Here is a 19,227-nt window from a genome sequence, read left to right on the forward strand (position 1 = left end):
GCGACATTTAACAGGAAAGATGTGGTTATTGCACGGATGCATTAGACAATCCTAATCCAATATCTGACAGGATGCTGTGACACAGACACATTATGAATAATTGACATCTGTTCCTCCAATCCTCCTAAGGTCACAGAAAGCCACCAAAGGCCAGGGACGCTGAAGAGAAGCAAGTGATTTGCATGAATTTCGTCTTGTATGGCTTGTTGTGTACAGGTGAGAATAATACTTTGATCACGCTATGTAACTGTGCCCTGCGTGCACAGGCAGACTCACACTACACCATCAAAACATCGTAAGTAAAGCTGGCAGACACACGATACAGAGCTGCATGTATTCATTCAATTAGTAATCTATGTTTCCATCAGAGGGACTTCCTCTGCATATACACAGCAGCTCACTTAACATCTGCTGATGAGGCTTTTTCATGTAAAGGGCACGTCCAGTGACTAATGCTTGTAACCCAAAATATCTGCAGCTCGTTACTCTTAACCTTCACTGCTGTCCAGAAAGTACTGCTAATATTATGCTTCATTTATTAACATGATAACTGGCAGTGTTTTAATCCGCACACCTTTCTGCTCTAAATACACTGAATGTGTATTGATCCAACAGCCTTCAGCAAAGGCAACATTTTCAGCTATTCAAGTAACATTTGCTAAAAAGCATAATGGCTGGCTGATTTAGGACATTATGTTTTTACCCAGGACTAAAACCTTGCTCCAGTCGGCTATATCTTTAAGCAGCTAATGCTAAGATTAGCATGTCCACTTACTCGTGATAAAAATGTGATGGAATAATTATCCTGACATTACGATTGCAACTTGGAGCAAAGCATGAAGTACAACTCGAATCACTGTGAATGTCATTTGATAGAAAACTGTCTCAACAATAAGGGACAGTCATAGACTGCATAAAACTGATGACGACATCCACAGTGTCTATCTCTCTTTATCTTTATCTTTTTTTGAGCTAGGAATGACAAATGACATGAGGGTGGAGCGCTAAGTTATAAGCTAATGCTAGCAAACTTGGTAGACAAATAATGCATGGGTGTGTTGGCCAGACACAGACAGGCCTACTTAATTAGTGGCAAAAGCGACTGACAGACATCTGGGAAGTAAGAGAATTGAATTTAAAATGCTCCAAAACAGGGCAATGCTTAAGTCATGTTCATGAGGCTCCGCTTAGTGATTCACATTAGCTGACATAATTGCCTATCACACAGCAAGTGGCCAAACCTCTTAAAAGTCGTTTGAGAAGTGGAGGATAAGTTTAGCTTCAGAAATTGTAAAACTTGAATAAACAAATGACTAAAATAAGACAAAAACAATACCAATAATAATAATTCAGTTATTCAGTGTAAGTTTGTATTTAGGAGAAATAAGAAACCATGAAAAATTAGATTTGTCCATTGTCCTTTGACCATTAAAGTAATGACACTCACCCTCATCTCAATTTCAGATAAGCCTTGAATTAGAATATTTTAAGGAACGTTGAGTAGCACCATCTGCCCCATTAAACACTGCTACTCTTGGTGACCCCAACCTGTGAGCTAAGTGTTGTTTTTAAAAAAAAGGAAAAGAAAGAAAGAAAGAAAGAAAGAAAGAAAGAAAGAAAGAAAGAAAGAAAGAAAGAAAGAAAGAAAGAAGACTTTCTGGCTTCCTACCAAGGACTTGGTGTTTGTGAGTTTCTGTATTTGTTTGTGCGTTTGAGTGTGCCTCCTTCAGTAATAAGCTAACACTGTAATAGGCACACAGAAAGCAGTCAGAGTTTACTCAGGATCTGCAGTGAGTCAACTAAGCACTCGTTCTTCAGGATAAACTCAAGTAAATTACAAAGACCCATTTCTTTACATCAGTTCATTGAATACATATAGTGCAGTGCTGTGTGTTAATGTTTCTGCTGACATTTCTTTTTTTACAAACCTTAATGTCAAAACCAGCCACACTGAAGAAAGCATACTGAGACCTTGCATTGTATTTTCTCAGCTTAGCACAAGGAAAACACATATTTAAGTGGGCAAATGTTAACATTCGCACTCACACGCTCACATGGCCATTAGGTCGACATCAGTGATCACAGACCACCGGGCTGTAATTACTCTGTCCCTTTGTCTGCCCTGTTGCAGATGGGGGCTTGGGCTTTTATTGACACTTGAGTAGATAAAAGAGGCTTGGACACCTGCACCTAATCGAATAGAACAGTATTATGATAAATCCACACTTTGAAGGCTTAATATTGAATTTTTCTTGACTCTGTCTTATAGGTGTTGATTTAATTCTGTGTAATACTTGGAGATGGAAGTTAAAATTGAAGCAGAAAAGCTTACAACTTCGCTGATTATAGGTTTATCACATATATTATCAATAAACTGCAAATATTCATGTTTCTTGGAAGATAAACTGTTAATAACATATTCCGCACTCACAGATCATAATATTGTTTATTATATCATGGCAATAAGAAAAAATATAATAAAATTAAATGAGTTTAGGCCCCATAAAAGAGACCTAGGGAATCGTTGGCAACTGTCTGGCAGCCGCCAGTCGCTAGGGAAAAAGTTTGCCAACTGGTTGCTGGAGGTTGCTTGCTAATGCTCGGGGAAAGATTAGTTTTTGGCTAACACTTGCAAGCTAATTGAATAGCTTGGTAGTGATTGGTAGGGAAGTTTTTAGTGTGGCAACCACAGCCAGCAAACTTCAGGGACCACTTATTCATTGGTCCATTTAACGGTGCTTGTGACGGGTCAGATAACCATCTTCCAGGCCCGTGTGTCTAAGACCTTAGCGATCAACTTCACTGAAATATCTCAGCCAGCATTAGCATCTGCCATTACATCCGCCATTGTTTACAATTGCAAATGATCATATAATTTCGTTTTGTCCTTTTTCTTTGACTTTCTTTCTTTCTTTTTTGCAAAAATGTACTGGCTAGTTTGACAAATCTTTTTATGATCTGACTTTCTGACTAGACAGAAAGAAGAGGCTTTATTATGGAAACCATGAATAGAAAAGGTTAGGAAATACTCATTTTAGTCTTTATCAGTTTACTTGTTATGTTTTAGTAATGTATATGGTTTTACATATAATATTAAAGTCCGTAGCAAACTAAATTCATGTAAGTAAACTACCTAAATGCAGTGCTGTACTTTCACTCTCAGATAATTTATGCTACAAAGTACGAGGGTAGCGATAAGAGAGCACAGAAATCCAGAGAAAGAAAGAAGGAGTGGAGTAGCAGAGAGGTTTACGGATTAGCGTCAAAACGAAGTAGCACTCTGGGAAAAAAAACAAAAAAACTGAAGCACATTCAAGATGACTAGCCGGCAAAGTACGTGCAGCTGTGAGAGAATTTGTAGGAGAGCGATGAGAAGGTGACTGACAGCCTGCCAATTAATACATGAATGTATTCGTGAGCAGAGAGGGGTTTTTTCTATCTCCCTGTGACGACTGAGATTAAACGCATGTATGAAAACATTACAATTCAGAAGTCGAAGCAGCCTTCATCTTTAATCCATGGAATATTAATCAATCCATTCATTTTAATTCTGGTTTGGGGATGTGGGATCACCGTGTTCAGACAAAAGGATGCTAATGGCTATTCTACAAACATCTTTGTGCTATAGCCATTCACATACCCTCGACACAGCTGGAAGAGAAAAGACATTCAGACTAGGTTTTGTTTGTTTCACATGGGGTCAGAAATACCTGGCAGAGAGTAATTTCCCCCCCTCTCCTTAGCTGAAGGAGGATTTTGACATTTTGATGTTTAGACTTTTCATCCTTCAACTGTTAATGGCTTTTGAAAGCAGAAACAGCTCTGTCAGTGGCTCAGCAATTATGAAATGATGGCTTGAGCTGTGATTTCATAGCAAATTACTGCAGGACATCAGTATTCAGACACTTTAATGCGCCTGTCTCTGTGATTGCTCAGATTTTGCTCCTACGTTATGCATTTATCAGTGTAATCAGTTGCCGCAGGAAGCGTAAAGGTGTAGGAGATGTTTCTTTTATTTGATTTTGTAGCTGATGAACAAGTGCAGCACCTAATAACATTTGCTCTTCAGAGTTCCTCAGTTTCCTTTGTTATCATGATTTCCATCTGCAAAGTCATTTCTCTGATTGGCTGTGCGATCTTTTAATCAGGCAAGGGAGGGAGAAGCAAAGAAGTAAATAAAAGGTTGTCCCTTCCTGCAGTAACAGTGCCCTTGATGTCTTTCTCCCTGTGGCCTGAGTGAGGGCAGTCAACCCCAACGAAACCCCTGCATCTGTTCATCCTCGGCTACATGCAGACGCACACGCTGTCAATTGATCTTTAGCTGAGAGTCTCCTCTGAATTGATTTGAATAATGATTAGGGCTTTTTGCAAGGTTTCTGTTCCTTTTTTACATTTTAAGGACTGATAAAGAGCGGCACTTTAGCTTAGTCTGCAAAAAGAGGTCGCGCCTTTTCACACTTTTTTCACACTTTAAATGTGAATACCCTTTAAATGTTAAAAAATATATTCCCCCCCCCGCCATATTTTTGAACTGAACAGGCATGACTCACTAAAATGAATAAAAGATGCTTAATTATGATGTGTGGAATGAGAGGTTGCTTTTGTCATAGACATTCGTTGTCATTTAGACGTAGGGTATCCGAGTTAGACGTTTTTTGGCAAGTCTTTAGGAAGTTAGAAGAGTTGAGGATAAACCAGACAACATGTCCACAATCCAACACTTTGGTAGGTGACCTCAGGAAAAGTGCTTGATGCTTTAGCAGTTCTTGTTTGCACATCACTGTCACTGCAGTTGTGCTCTCTCAAGCATGAGCCCCAATTTGTGAAGTGAGTAGCTTGTTCAAGGATACTTGATTTGAGCTTTATATTTAAGAGTCCCTGTTCTTTGTTGGTGTGCATTACTTCTGTGTTTGGCTTGATTACTTCCTGGGCATATCTGTCTATTCCCTTAAGAAAACATGAATATTGCTTTTTATTCAAGTCAACTACCGTACATAAAAATGCTTTTAACGAAACAGTAGATAGACTTTGCCTCTTAAATGAAAACTGATAAATTAAGAATCTACAGCCTCACTTTCGTATTTCTGAGGCAGAACCCTGAAGTTATACAGGGAGTGCAGAATTATTAGGCAAGTTGTATTTTTGAGGAATAATTTTATTATTGAACAACAACCATGTTCTCAATGAACCCAAAAAAACTCATTAATATCAAAGCTGAATGTTTTTGGAAGTAGTTTTTAGTTTGTTTTTAGTTTTAGCTATTTTAGGGGGATATCTGTGTGTGCAGGTGACTATTACTGTGCATAATTATTAGGCAACTTAACAAAAAACAAATATATACCCATTTCAATTATTTATTTTTACCAGTGAAACCAATATAACATCTCCACATTCACAAATATACATTTCTGACATTCAAAAACAAAACAAAAACAAATCAGCGACCAATATAGCCACCTTTCTTTGCAAGGACACTCAAAAGCCTGCCATCCATGGATTCTGTCAGTGTTTTGATCTGTTCACCATCAACATTGCGTGCAGCAGCAACCACAGCCTCCCAGACACTGTTCAGAGAGGTGTACTGTTTTCCCTCCTTGTAAATCTCACATTTGATGATGGACCACAGGTTCTCAATGGGGTTCAGATCAGGTGAACGAGGTGGCCATGTCATTAGTTTTTCTTCTTTTATACCCTTTCTTGCCAGCCACGCTGTGGAGTACTTGGACGCGTGTGATGGAGCATTGTCCTGCATGAAAATTATGTTTTTCTTGAAGGATGCAGACTTCTTCCTGTACCACTGCTTGAAGAAGGTGTCTTCCAGAAACTGGCAGTAGGACTGGGAGTTGAGCTTGACTCCATCCTCAACCCGAAAAGGCCCCACAAGCTCATCTTTGATGATACCAGCCCAAACCAGTACTCCACCTCCACCTTGCTGGCGTCTGAGTCGGACTGGAGCTCTCTGCCCTTTACCAATCCAGCCACGGGCCCATCCATCTGGCCCATCAAGACTCACTCTCATTTCATCAGTCCATAAAACCTTAGAAAAACCAGTCTTGAGATATTTCTTGGCCCAGTCTTGACGTTTCAGCTTGTGTGTCTTGTTCAGTGGTGGTCGTCTTTCAGCCTTTCTTACCTTGGCCATGTCTCTGAGTATTGCACACCTTGTGCTTTTGGGCACTCCAGTGATGTTGCAGCTCTGAAATATGGCCAAACTGGTGGCAAGTGGCATCTTGGCAGCTGCACGCTTGACTTTTCTCAGTTCATGGGCAGTTATTTTGCGCCTTGGTTTTTCCACACGCTTCTTGCGACCCTGTTGATTATTTTGAATGAAACGCTTGATTGTTCGATGATCACGCTTCAGAAGCTTTGCAATTTTGACACTGCTGCATCCCTCTGCAAGATATCTCACTATTTTTGACTTTTCTGAGCCTGTCAAGTCCTTCTTTTGACCCATTTTGCCAAAGGAAAGGACGTTGCCTAATAATTATGCACACCTGATTTAAGGGTGTTGATGTCATTAGACCACGCCCCTTCTCATTACAGAGATGCACGTCATCTAATATGCTTAATTGGTAGTAGGCTTTCGAGCCTATACAGCTTGGAGTAAGACAACATGCATGAAGAGGATGATGTGGACAAAATACTCATTTGCCTAATAATTCTGCACTCCCTGTATGGATCCGTAAGCATCGAAAGATCCACTTTGGCCTTCAAAGTGTCAAATATATCATCGCAGGATGAACACGGGGCTCAGTGAAAACATGTGGGTACCCTCCACACATACACTGGAGTTACACCAGTTAAACTGGAGTCCTTCAGGTGTTTTTCTAACAAACCTAAAGTAATACAGTGGGGCAAAAAAGTATTTAGTCAGCCACCGATTGTGCAAGTTCCCCCACTTAAAATGATGACAGAGGTCAGTAATTTGCACCAGAGGTACACTTCAACTGTGAGAGACAGAATGTGAAAAAAAAATCCATGAATTCACATGGTAGGATTTGTAAAGAATTTATTCGTAAATCAGGGTGGAAAATAAGTATTTGGTCACCTCAAACAAGGAAAATCTCTGGCTCTCACAGACCTGTAACGTCTTCTGTAAGAAGCTTTTCTGTCCCCCACTCGTTACCTGTATGAATGGCACCTGTTTGAACTCATCATCTGTATAAAAGACACCTGTCCACAGCCTCAAACAGTCAGACTCCAAACTCCGCCATGGCCAAGACCAAAGAGCTTTCGAAGGACACCAGGAAAAGTATTGTAGACCTGCACCAGACTGGGAAGAGTGAATCTACAATAGGCAAGCAGCTTGGTGTGAAAAAATCAACTGTGGGAGCAATCATCAGAAAATGGAAGACATACAAGACCACTGATAATCTCCCTCGATCTGGGGCTCCACGCAAGATCTCATCCCGTGGGGTCAAAATGATCATGAGAATGGTGAGCAAAGATCCCAGAACCACACGGGGGGACCTGGTGAATGACCTGCAGAGAGCTGGGACCAAAGTAACAAAGGTCACCATCAGTAACACACTACAACGGCAGGGAATCAAATCCCGCAGTGCCAGACGTGTTCCGCTGCTGAAGCCAGTGCATGTCCAGGCCCGTCTGAAGTTTGCCAGAGAGCACATGGATGATACAGCAGAGGATTGGGAGAATGTCATGTGGTCAGATGACACCACAGTAGAACTTTTTGGTATAAACTCAACTCGTCGTGTTTGGAGGAAGAAGAATACTGAGTTGCATCCCAAGAACACCATACCTACTGTGAAGCATGGGGGTGGAAACATCATGCTATGGGGCTGTTTTTCTGCCAAGGGGACAGGACGACTGATCCGTGTTAAGGACAGAATGAATGGGGCCATGTATCGTGAGATTTGAGCCAAAACCTCCTTCCATCAGTGAGAACTTTGAAGATGAAACGAGGCTGGGTCTTCCAACATGACAATGATCCAAAACACACCGCCCGGGCAACAAAGGAGTGGCTCCGTAAGAAGCATTTGAAAGTCCTGGAGTGGCCTAGCCAGTCTCCAGACCTCAACCCCATAGAAAATCTGTGGCGGGAGTTGAAAGTCCGTGTTGCTCGGCGACAGCCCCAAAACATCACTGCTCTCGAGAAGATCTGCATGGAGGAATGGGCCAAAATACCAGCTACTGTGTGTGCAAACCTGGTAAAGACCTATAGTAAACGTTTTACCTCTGTTATTGCCAACAAAGGTTATGTTACAAAGTACTGAGTTGTATTTTTGTTATTGACCAAATACTTATTTTCCACCCTGATTTATGAATAAATTCTTTACAAATCCTACCATGTGGATTCATGGATTTTTTTTTCACATTCTGTCTCTCACAGTTGAAGTGTACCTCTGGTGCAAATTACTGACCTCTGTCATCATTTTAGGTGGGGGAACTTGCACAATCGGTGGCTGACTTTTATATTTTTATGACAGTATGTTTGCACTGAAGCACCGCAGCAATTTCCTAATGTTGTAAACCTGCTCAACATTTGGCAATAAAACCCTTTCTGATTCTGATTCTGACTAAATACTTTTTTGCCCCACTGTATATCACTGACTACACATCCATGCTTTCCCCTTGATCCACAGGCATGTCCACAAGCAAAACACTAGCAAATGCTAATCCCAGAAGGATAGTCTATCCAGTGCTGGGTTTTATTTCCTGTTTCTGTGACCAGTTTAACCAGTAAATGAGAAATAACAAGACTGTACTAGGACATTTGAATATTTTTAACAAATTAGGGCATGAACAGAATAATAATAATGGATTGGATTTATATAGCGCTTTTTTTCTAGGCACCCAAAGCGCTTTACAATGCCACTATTCATTCACTCTCACATTCATACACTGGTGGAGGAAAGCTACAGTTGTAGCCACAGCTGCCCCGGGGGCATACTGACAGAAGCGAGGCTGCCATATCGCGCCATCGGCCCCTCTGGCCAACACCAGTAGGCAAGTAGGGTAAAGTGTCTTGCCCAAGGACACAACAACCAGGACAGAGAGCCCAGGGATCGAACCGGCGACCTTCCGGTTACAGATGCGATTCCCAACCCCCTGAGCCACGGTCGACCCAAAGAACCTAACGAACCTTTAGAGTTGTTCGTGGTGTCTGGCATTAGAGTGTTGGGATGTTTTACAACAGTTGATGCCGTGTGGCTGGGATATTGCTCTGCTGGGGGAGGAAAATTTGTCCCTTCGTTATAAACGCCATTATCATGTTGGATTTTGACTCTGACTCACTCACAAAAGGCCCTGCTTTGAGCTGCCATGCCCACTGAAATAAAAGATCATCTCCAAATTTGTTGCTTTATCGTTACACTGTAACCACGTGAGACTGAAGAATAATACTGGCAAAGGTTAAAGGTAACACCAGTGAGATGCTATTGTTATGTAATAACACGGAATATGTTTAATTGTTAGGAAAAAGAAAATAAATACATTTTAAGACATTTGTCCATTCAAAATGTGACATTTTGTTATGTCGCATTATCATTTGTTGTTTCATTATGAAAGTACCATCATCTCAGCTCCGGTGGAAAGGCAATTTTCACATAGCACCCAATTGGAATGAGAGAGGCACAATTACTGTTATGCTCTGGAGGACAATTCTCTTCTCCAGATTGGAAAATATTATTATTTGACACATTTAATTATGCCGTAAACATGCAGAATGAAGATGCATGCGTACTGTTTATCAGATCTGCTGTGTCCGTGTTAGTTTCTAGTGGAAACTAGTCTCCGACTGACTTGCTTTCATAAGCCATGGCTGATGTGTGAATGCTTTTACGTTTTTGGATGCATATAACTTTGGGGTAAGATGATAACTTCTGCCCTGTAGTTTGTGTGCTGTCTCTGCAAAACTGGATTCAAAACAGATATCATAGTAAATGTGCATACAACTGTAATTAACTTAAACAGATTAGTTATTTAGCGTACCACAAGGTGCTTTATATTGTGCTTTATAATGTAAGGTAAAGACCCTACAATAACACAGAGAAACCCCCAATGAGCAAACCCCTTGACTACAATGGGAAGGAAAAACTCGCTTTTGACCCCCCTTTTTTTACAGGAAAGTGCAACTATAGAGAAAAGGTGACATGCAACGCCTCGCATAGTGGCATAATGGTGATCGTCAGCGTTACATTTCACATCTTTTATGGATTGCACAGAGGTCATTGGGGTCACAGTAGCTCCATTATTTAATTTCGAGGGGGGTCACATGTCGAAACTGTTGAAAACAATCCCACAATACATCCTTCTGTTCAAGATTCAAAGCGTGATGGAGTCATTAAAGTCAGATTCGGTGTTAAATAACAGCCTCTCTTTCGCATATAAAGCGTGGTGCTCAGACATTTGTTTGTTCCTCCTCATCTCATCTCTCCACATTGCTCAATGAGTCTCCTCTGGGGGACGACAGGCTGCCGACGTGTCCCTGCTGCCAACCACCATGCAGCCACCTAGCCTCTTAAACCCTGGCAATGATGCCAGTTTTGGCATCGTTCTGCTTGATTTCACCACATGGCAGTTTAGGTTCGGGATGCTGTTTCTGCTGGCACTGGACTCTGTGTCATTGATAGACTCACCTCTGTTGTGCTTTGGCAACACGTTGCAGCAACCCCCACCCCTGGTTTCTTTATTGCTCAAGTCAGCAAGACACGATGAATTAGTCAATATACAGGCAGCTGAGGCACAAGGTAAAGAAATATGGACGCGGGTCCAATATTCATGTTGCCAGATTGCACTTTTCTCTCTCAATCACTGCATTACAACATTAGAAGCAATAGGAGGGGATATCAGAAATTATTTATTTCAACTACACAAATGTAATTAATGGAATCGACAGAAACCTTTTCCTTTTACCTAACCGTTCAGACAAAACTAAATGTAGATATTACTATGGATAACAAAGATCCTGACAAATACAGTACTGTTGAGACTCTGGTACGTTGTCTCATTAGCTTGATCGTCTGCACCTGTATGTTTCCCTTGATTAGCTCTCTGTGTGTAGATACAATGCTGTCTTCCTTTTGTTTCCTGTCTGCATCTGTCTATTGAAGGTGTGCATATGCTTATGCCTGCTTTTGGGCCCTTCAGCCTTGCTATTACAGTTACATATTCTATTCCTGTTGTTGAAGCACTCTGTCTCTTGCTGACTAATCAAGGCTACTTTCAGAATTACGTTGCCATTGTATGATTGGAATGACTGTAGAGGTCAGTGGTTTGTCTGGTTGTAGAGAAGGAGCCATAATCCGAGCCGAAGGCTGACTACAGCTCATAAGCCATGCTCCCAGTGACTCATGTATTGTCTGTGTTGATTAAGGTGATATTCTTTTCACATTGTTTCTGTTTAAACTGGCATTCAGACCATTTCATCTGCCTTGTAGTCCTGAATTTGGGTCAGAAACCTTGGCATGCGGGAAACAATAGAAGCCAGGGGTTAGCTTTGTTAGGAAATCCCTTCAGTGCCTTGAGTCTTTTTTGATTTTCTGTCTTTAATAACAACAACAAAAGCTCTGCAAAGGTCAGTGTGCTATACCTGTCGGACTTCAAATAACTGTTAAGAGCTAAAATGTGAATGCACTTTACAGAGGGATTTATTACTACGCAGTCAGATCTTTCCCACAGGAGTAAGAGGCAAAAAGTAGAACTACTACTGGACTTCAAGAGGCCATTGATATTTATTCAAACAAATGCTAATCTCAGTGTGTCTGAAACAGCCAACAAGCAGTTTGTCATAAAGCACAGGTAAGCAAACCTACTTTAAAAAATACGACTTAAGCTTCTTTTTTAAAAACTACTTTCCTTATTTTTATTCCTCGCTGTGGTCCACAGCAGCACAGGATTTGGAAAAGGCCAAAACATGTTTAGATTTTCGTTACATCCTGCTGCAGAGCTGATGACTTTCTGTTCCTCGCAGCGTTATCTGCACCTGTTCAGTAAACACAAAAATGAACCACTTACAGACGGCGTAATCTCTCTCTCCCTCACATCTGAATGCAAACATTCACCTTGAATGTTTGCATTTTATCGACTCAACAGTCTATTCGACAGCGTAACATTAGGGGTCCAATTGGACATGGAATTTTATATCTTCCTACGATAACAAAACGTCTTTGTAAGGTCACAGTCTGCAGAATACCACAAACACCAACAAATGAGCTATTTAAAGGTGTCTCTTACCACCTTTAAATAGGAAAACTACTGATTCACAGTAACTCAGAAGGTTTGAGTAACAAAACTGAAGCCCCTTCCGATCACACAAACATGGACGAGTCTTTCTTTGAACGCAGCTGTGAGTCACGTTGTGAGAATTCCCCATCTAAACAGTGGGTTGACAAATTGGACATGCTGTGTGTGTGTGTGTGTGTGTGTGTGTGTGTGTGTGTGTGTGTGTGTGTGTGTGTGTGTGTGTGTACATATTTTCGTGGGGATTCAGCTTACTTTTCCTTTTACTGGAATAAGAAAGTGAACCATGCAGCCAACAGGTGACTGTACTTCTCCATTTCCAGTTATAATGTAATGTCTTCCAGATGAAAAGTTAAACTGAATGATTGTAGTTATCGGCTGCTATTTATGACCCGTAGTTCTTACTTTTTACATTTAAAACGACAAAAATACTTGCTCACAGATTATTTTTCATGAATAAACATTGACAACTTAATAAAATAAAAGACAGATGGCTGGATAAATGAACTAATCCTTTGGGGAATTGCATACAGCAGCTGATTAGTAAAAAAAATTCCTCTACTGCTCAAAATATCTCATCACAAGTGGATTTCTCTGTTTTTACCTGGTCAGTTTTACAACCCTTCAGTCAGGCCACATGACATAATGTCGGTTGGTATTGAAAAAGAGATGAGTTTTTCAATATCAGCTAAGACGTAACATTATCAGAGGAAGTAGGTATAATGTGCCATTACTTGCAGTTGTGTGTATTTCATTCACCATGGAGGTTTGTGTTCAGTGTCATTTCTCTGTCAGTCAGGAAACGTTACACAAATGCCACAGGGCTGAATTTCATGAAATCTGATGGACAGGTGAAGCACGGGTAAATTAATTTGCTTTTAGCTTGAGCTGCTTATTAGTAGTAGCGAGGTGAGTGCTAATACTAATGTTATAAGTCCATGCTTCATTCAGATGACTTGACAAATAACTGACATTGGCCTTACGTGGGTTCACAGCATACCTTCTAAATTTGAAGTAGACTGCATATACAGCTGTTAGGAAACGCTACAGACTTTGTGTGAACTCAAACACAGTCCGTATTATTATTATTATATGTCAACAGTTCAAATATCCTCATTATTTATCAATCTATGATTTGGTTTATCGTTACTTTTCTTAAAATTGATGTTTTGTTTTTGTTTGCTTGTTTGTTTGGATGTCACCGTGACCTCATTTTAAAAAGACAGAGCATAACCACGCTCTGACTTCACATTCTGAGGACAAGACAACAGCGCAGAAGATTTTCAGTAGACAGCAGCTTTCTCAAGAAGTCCAGAATTTTCTAGGTCTGTTTCTGGCCAAGCTTGGAACAAATCTGCAAATGTTCAGACAAATTGTATTAATCTGACCCACAACAGCACAGCGTACACCTACAGACAGCATCAGGGCCAGCTCCCTTCCTTGTTCTCGCCCTCCCAATAGGGCTGTGACACATTCGGAGATATACATTTATGCGTGGAGACATTATCAGTGAACTCAGACCTTTTTAAGCACAAAATAGATTAGTTTTGTTTCCTTTGCAGATTGATTCAACAAGGCCATTATTTTAAACTTTCCTAGGTGGCTCCAAGAGGTCCACTGCTCTAATGCATTTTTCCTATGCTTCATTTTAGCTTTCCTGATTTCATTTTCCACTTTTATGCAGACATCCTTTTTAAGATGTCTGTAATAGATCCATTTGGGTTCTAATTCTTAATAACTGTTTTACAACAGCATCTTTTTTTTCTCTAGTATTGCAATTGCATTATGTTTCACATCAGTTCTTACATAAAGAGCTGTGAAGGGGGTTAGTAGGGTTTGGTGGGGTGGCTGAATGGGGAAAGTGGTATGGCTGAAGAGGTAAAAGGCAGAGGTGGAGGGGCGGGGGATAAATGGATGTGTTCTTTTTGGGGGGTTGGTAGTAAGATTGAAGAGAAATAAGAGTATCAGAGAACATAGAGGTTAAGGTCCTGAAGGAAAGGCTAGGAGGGTAAAAGGTTATGAAAGTGGCAGGTGCGGTTAGAAGGAAAACTAAAAGGTAATACTGGATAGAGGAAGATGGCTGAGAGGGTGCAAGAAGAATTTGTCATCTTTTCAGCCTCTTTGGTTGCCTTTTTTGTCTTGGCCTTCTGCTCGCTGGACAGTTGGGCAAGATTCTGGAAAGACAAAAAGCAAACATACATTCATTAATTCGTCTGCTGCAGACCGAATGTGACACAAGAACAAGCTGCTAATCCACCGAGTCATCGCTCCAATAACTTCTGAAATCTCTGTATGTGTCTGTGTCCATCTGTTCTTTTTCTTTCTCTACAGCCGGTCAACCAATCAGCTTCAGACTTGGCAGGTGTACCAGCAGGGTGTCGAATGTGAGGTTTCTGGATAAAGGCCAGTGACCAATGATGTCATAGATTGAGATTTTACTCATCTTGTGAAATAGCAACTAAAGATTTTAGAATTAGGAGAGTGACCAACGTGCACTAAAACGATCACTTGGATGTTTGCAGCTCTTCTCTTTTTCTCTCTGCTGTCCTGTAGCAGTTCCTGAGGTCTCTTCAAGCTCACATCTTTTTCTTCCACCTTGTGTTTCATGCAATGCAAATCCCTGATTTTGATTTGACCTCTCCGCTCTCAGAGACTTGATTTCTATTACTGGTAATTCTCCAGAAACTCTGTTTCAAGAGCTATGTATTAAAATTTTAATCAGGCAATAATATTGTCCTTTTATTCATGGAAGTCAGGTCTTTCCTTGTTTTCATAGTTAAACTAGGCTGCCACCTTCTCCTCCTGCCTTAAAAACCACCAGTTTCCCCGCTCTGTATTGAATGGCATGAGATCTTTTTTGGAGACCACATGAAAATTTTTAGGTTGCTTCTTCTGGGCCTGGATTCTGTCTGGTTTATAGTCTCTGACTTTTGAAAAGAGAGACATGCCAAAAGTACTTAATCTCTTGTTCATTCTCTCTGGGTTTTTGCACCAGGTCAGAAGTTTTAGTTACTTTCTGACTGCTGGTTCTTGCTGACTGCAGAGACCTTCTTCCGTCTTCTCCTCTCCTACTCTGTGTTCTTTGTGGATCATTTGATTTTGGGCATCAAGGAGGAATTTACTCAGGCAGCTGGGAGCGATTTGAGTGAGTGGCACCTGATTTGGTCAGGACCAGAGATGGGCAGTAACGCGTTACTTTTTAACACGTTACTGTAATCCGATTACTTTTTTCAAGTAACGAGTAAAGTAAGGGATTACTATTGCAAAAACGGTAATTAGATTACCGTTACTTTCCCGTAGGAACGCTGCATTACTGCGTTACTAAAACCATGATTTTTTTTTGCGAGAATGCCTCATGACAGTGACGTAAGTGAGTGTGACGTTCGTGACAACAGCTGTGTGCAGATCAACAATGGATAATATATCGAGTGCAGGAGAGAGTATGAGCGTGCAGCGTTTAAAGCGTGGAAGTACTGACCTTACTTTGAGTTTGATTCCATAAAAAAGTGACAAAAACATTAGCGTCCATTGTGCGTGGGAAGAAAACTTCTTTTTACAGCGAAAAAAACCCCCTAAACTTCCAAGCAAGCACCGAGTGCACAACGATGTAATGGGAAACTCACAGAGAAACTCGTGGATTCTTCCACTGACCACTGCGGCACACCTGCACCAGGGTAAACCTCCGCCTACCTGACTCCTGCTTTACAGGTGAAAATAGAGCAACAGGACGGCTGAGTCTTTGACTTTATTTATTTTCTGCTGTGTTTTACTTGCATCTATTTGAAAGAGTGTAAACACAAAAAAAAATATATTTATGTGCTGGAATGTGCAGAAAATAGGTTTAAATATTAAACAAATTTCTTCCAGTCAGAGAATGTTGCATATAACTTAATTTTTGCTTGATGCATAAAGTTAAAAGATTAAAACTAATAAAACAAGTTTTAAAAAGATACTTTTCCATTTGATTACATTTTGTATGATGGATTATGTAGAAAAAGTAGAATTGGGTTGAAAGATCTATCGCTTTATCACCTCTTCAGGTTGTAAATCATGTTTTTAAAAAGTAACTAAGTAACTAACTTTTTTTTAAAAAGCTCAATTTGTGACAATTTCCACTTATTGTTTTGACAACTTGAACCTTCATGAAAGAACTGGACCAAAGAAAAGAATACAACCAGAAAGCTTTTGGATGAATTACCTTTGTAGCCTTTTCCATGTTATCTACAGGGCTGGGCTTCGATACACAAAGTTTTTTTCTTTTCTTAAATACAGCTTCAGTTCTGTGAATTTTAAAATGCTTCTAAAAATGTGCCAAAGAAGTTGATAAAATGTGATCGTTAGACAGGAACAATAATCTAAAGCACAAGATTACAGTTTTTCTCAAATGTTAAAACACAAAAGCCAATCCTGTAACCCAAATGACCAGTAGTCTAAACACATTTTTCCTTGCTAAAACACATGTTGCAAAACAACTCTGCTCATATTCTCAAATGAAAGCCCATGTGATGCAAAATGCTTGCCACAGTCACCAATCTTTGAACACAGGGAACACACCTGGCGTCAGTCACTACACACAACGACTCAAAATTGAAGACACCTGTTGCTAATGATGTGACCCCACCTATAAAAGCATAGTTTGGTGAAGATGCCAAACAATCACAATGGATGAAGGCATTCGAGCGTGCGGAAGGAGAAGAGCTGCAGGCCAAAGAGGAAGAGGGGTTGAGATCAGAGGAGGAAGAGGTGGAGGCCTAAGAAGAAGAAGAGGAGTTTGGAGTAGAGGAGGAAGAGAAGGAGGCCAACAAGAGAGGGGAGAAGGTCCAGGTGGGAGAAGAAGACAACCTCGCACCATCATAACAGATGATATGCGAGCAACAGTAATTGATCATGTCATTGTCCATGGCATGACATTGGCTGAAGCGGGACGAAGAGTACATCCAAACCTGAGTAGGTTCACCGTGGCCACCATTATCAAGGCATTTGGACAACACAACAGGTATAGTACGCTATAGCTTTCTTTGTCACACTACAGTTTTACAGGCCTGTGAAAGTGGTCTGTTACTTTACATGTAGTTTTACATATAAATCAGTCAATTGACAACACATGTTTCTTTCTTTAGAGCTGAAAGAATGCCACATAGAGGTGGGAGGGTTGCCATATTCACAGCGGCACAAGAAACCCTCATTGCAGATATGGTCCGTGAGAACAACTGCATTAGACTCCGAGAGATCAGAGACAAAGTCATTGCAGATAATGTAAACTTTGAGAACATTGATGCTGTCAGCGTGTCCACAATAGACCGAGTTCTCCGGCGCCAACAGATGAGGATGAAACAGGTCTACAGGGTTCCCTTTGAGCGCAACTCTGCGCGACACATAGAACAACGTTACGAGTATGTGCAAGTACGTATACATCCATGTCCACAGTACAGTTAGTGGAGATACTGTGTTGCTTAGTGGCCTACATTACTTCTGGACAATACTGTGCTACCTGATTGACCGTTCTGAACACCTGTACGCTTTTCCATGTTCACAGAGGATAATGCAGTTGGACGCGATGGCCAGACCCCATGAGTACCTCTTCCTGGATGAGGCTGGCTTCAACCTCCAGAAACGAAGGCGAAGAGGCCGTAACATCATTGGCTAAAGAGCCATCACTGAGGTTCCTGGCCAACGGGGGGGTAATATTACTCTTTGTGCAGCTATGGGTACGGAGGGGCTTGTCCACCGGCATGCTGTCCTTGGGTCTTACAACACCCAACGTCTCCTCACCTTCCTAGAGGAGCTAAAAGACATCCTCCTGGACCGTCAACAACACCATCCTAGGCTAGCACATCACATGTATGTGATCATTTGGGACAACGTCCGCTTCCACAAAACACACCAAATCAGAGAGTGGTTCACCACCAACAGTGACCACTTTTTAAACGTCTGTCTGCCACCCTACTCCCCTTTCCTGAACCCTATAGAGGAGTTCTTCTCATCATGGAGATGGAAGGTGTATGACAGACAGCCATACACAAGAGAGAACCTCGTACGGGCAATGGAGCTGGCCTGTGCTGACATCCCAGTGGAGGCCTTCCAGGGATGGATTCGCCATTCCAGGGCGTTTTTCCCGCGGTGCCTAGCAAGGGACAATATAGCCTGTGATGTGGATGAGGTGATGTGGCCCAATGCAGCTCGGCGACATGATGCCGCACAGTGACTGTGTGTAATACTGTAAAAAGACCGTGTAGACAATAAAAAAAGACTTCACACCCTGATCATGTTTCCGAGAGTACTGTTGTGTGTGTGATAGATTCTGTTTTTGCATTGAGTTGTGTTACAGTAGTGTATGTACATGCAGGATGTTTTTATAGATTTATAGTCTTCATGTGAAACTCACAAATCTAAATGCCTAATCCTCTGCAGGGTTCTATGACGATCCGTTACTGTACAGTTTATAAAAATATGCATTGGCAGTTATGAACCAAAGAACCTTCTCACAAATTGAGCATTGTGTTTTCAATTGTTTTGCTGTAGTGTGTAATGCTGTGTATGGTGTTTACAGTTTTGACAACTTCGAGCTGCTCTCTTGGTGTGGGAGTTTGAGTTTTGCAGTGGGAAGGTGTGGTTGTGTTTATGTAGCTTTAGAGAAGGGTGTTGTGTTTGGACATTGGGGGACCTGGTGGTAACGTTTGTGACATGTGTTTTAGCATTTGAGAAAAACTGTGTGTATTATATATATATATATATATATATACATACATACGTGTGTGTGTGTGTGTGTATATGTAATGTTTACTTAATCTTGTTTGCTCATCAGCAGCTGTGGTCGCAATTACAGGATAATGCAAAATACATTAATAGCAACATCAGTAAGGATGAGTAATAAAAGTGAAAATCAAAGTATATTACTAACACTGGCAAATATGAGATAAAAGTAATACAATTGTAAGTCCAGTTGCCGCAGCCTTACAGATGGGGTAAGGAGCTCGGTCATTAGGGAGGAGCTCTGAGGACAGCCTCTACTCCTCCACACTGAAA

The 19,227-nt window shown here is 41.0% G+C and overlaps 1 protein-coding gene across 1 annotated transcript; it reads left to right on the forward strand.

Annotated features, from left to right (window-relative positions):
- Positions 1-2,939: 2,939 nt before the first annotated feature.
- Positions 2,940-18,464, forward strand: LOC309712106 (uncharacterized protein). The gene is made up of 4 exons (XM_082542707.1): positions 2,940-3,017; positions 16,747-17,197; positions 17,322-17,604; positions 17,738-18,464. The coding sequence occupies exons 2-4, from the start codon at positions 16,863-16,865 to the stop codon at positions 17,846-17,848; spliced, it is 729 nt and encodes a 242-aa protein (XP_082398833.1). The 5' UTR covers positions 2,940-3,017; positions 16,747-16,862; the 3' UTR covers positions 17,849-18,464.
- Positions 18,465-19,227: the final 763 nt, after the last annotated feature.

The sequence above is a fragment of the Aulonocara stuartgranti genome (assembly GCF_965226115.1).
Source record: "Aulonocara stuartgranti genome assembly, chromosome: 7".
In the NCBI taxonomy this organism is placed as follows: Eukaryota; Metazoa; Chordata; class Actinopteri; order Cichliformes; family Cichlidae; genus Aulonocara; species Aulonocara stuartgranti.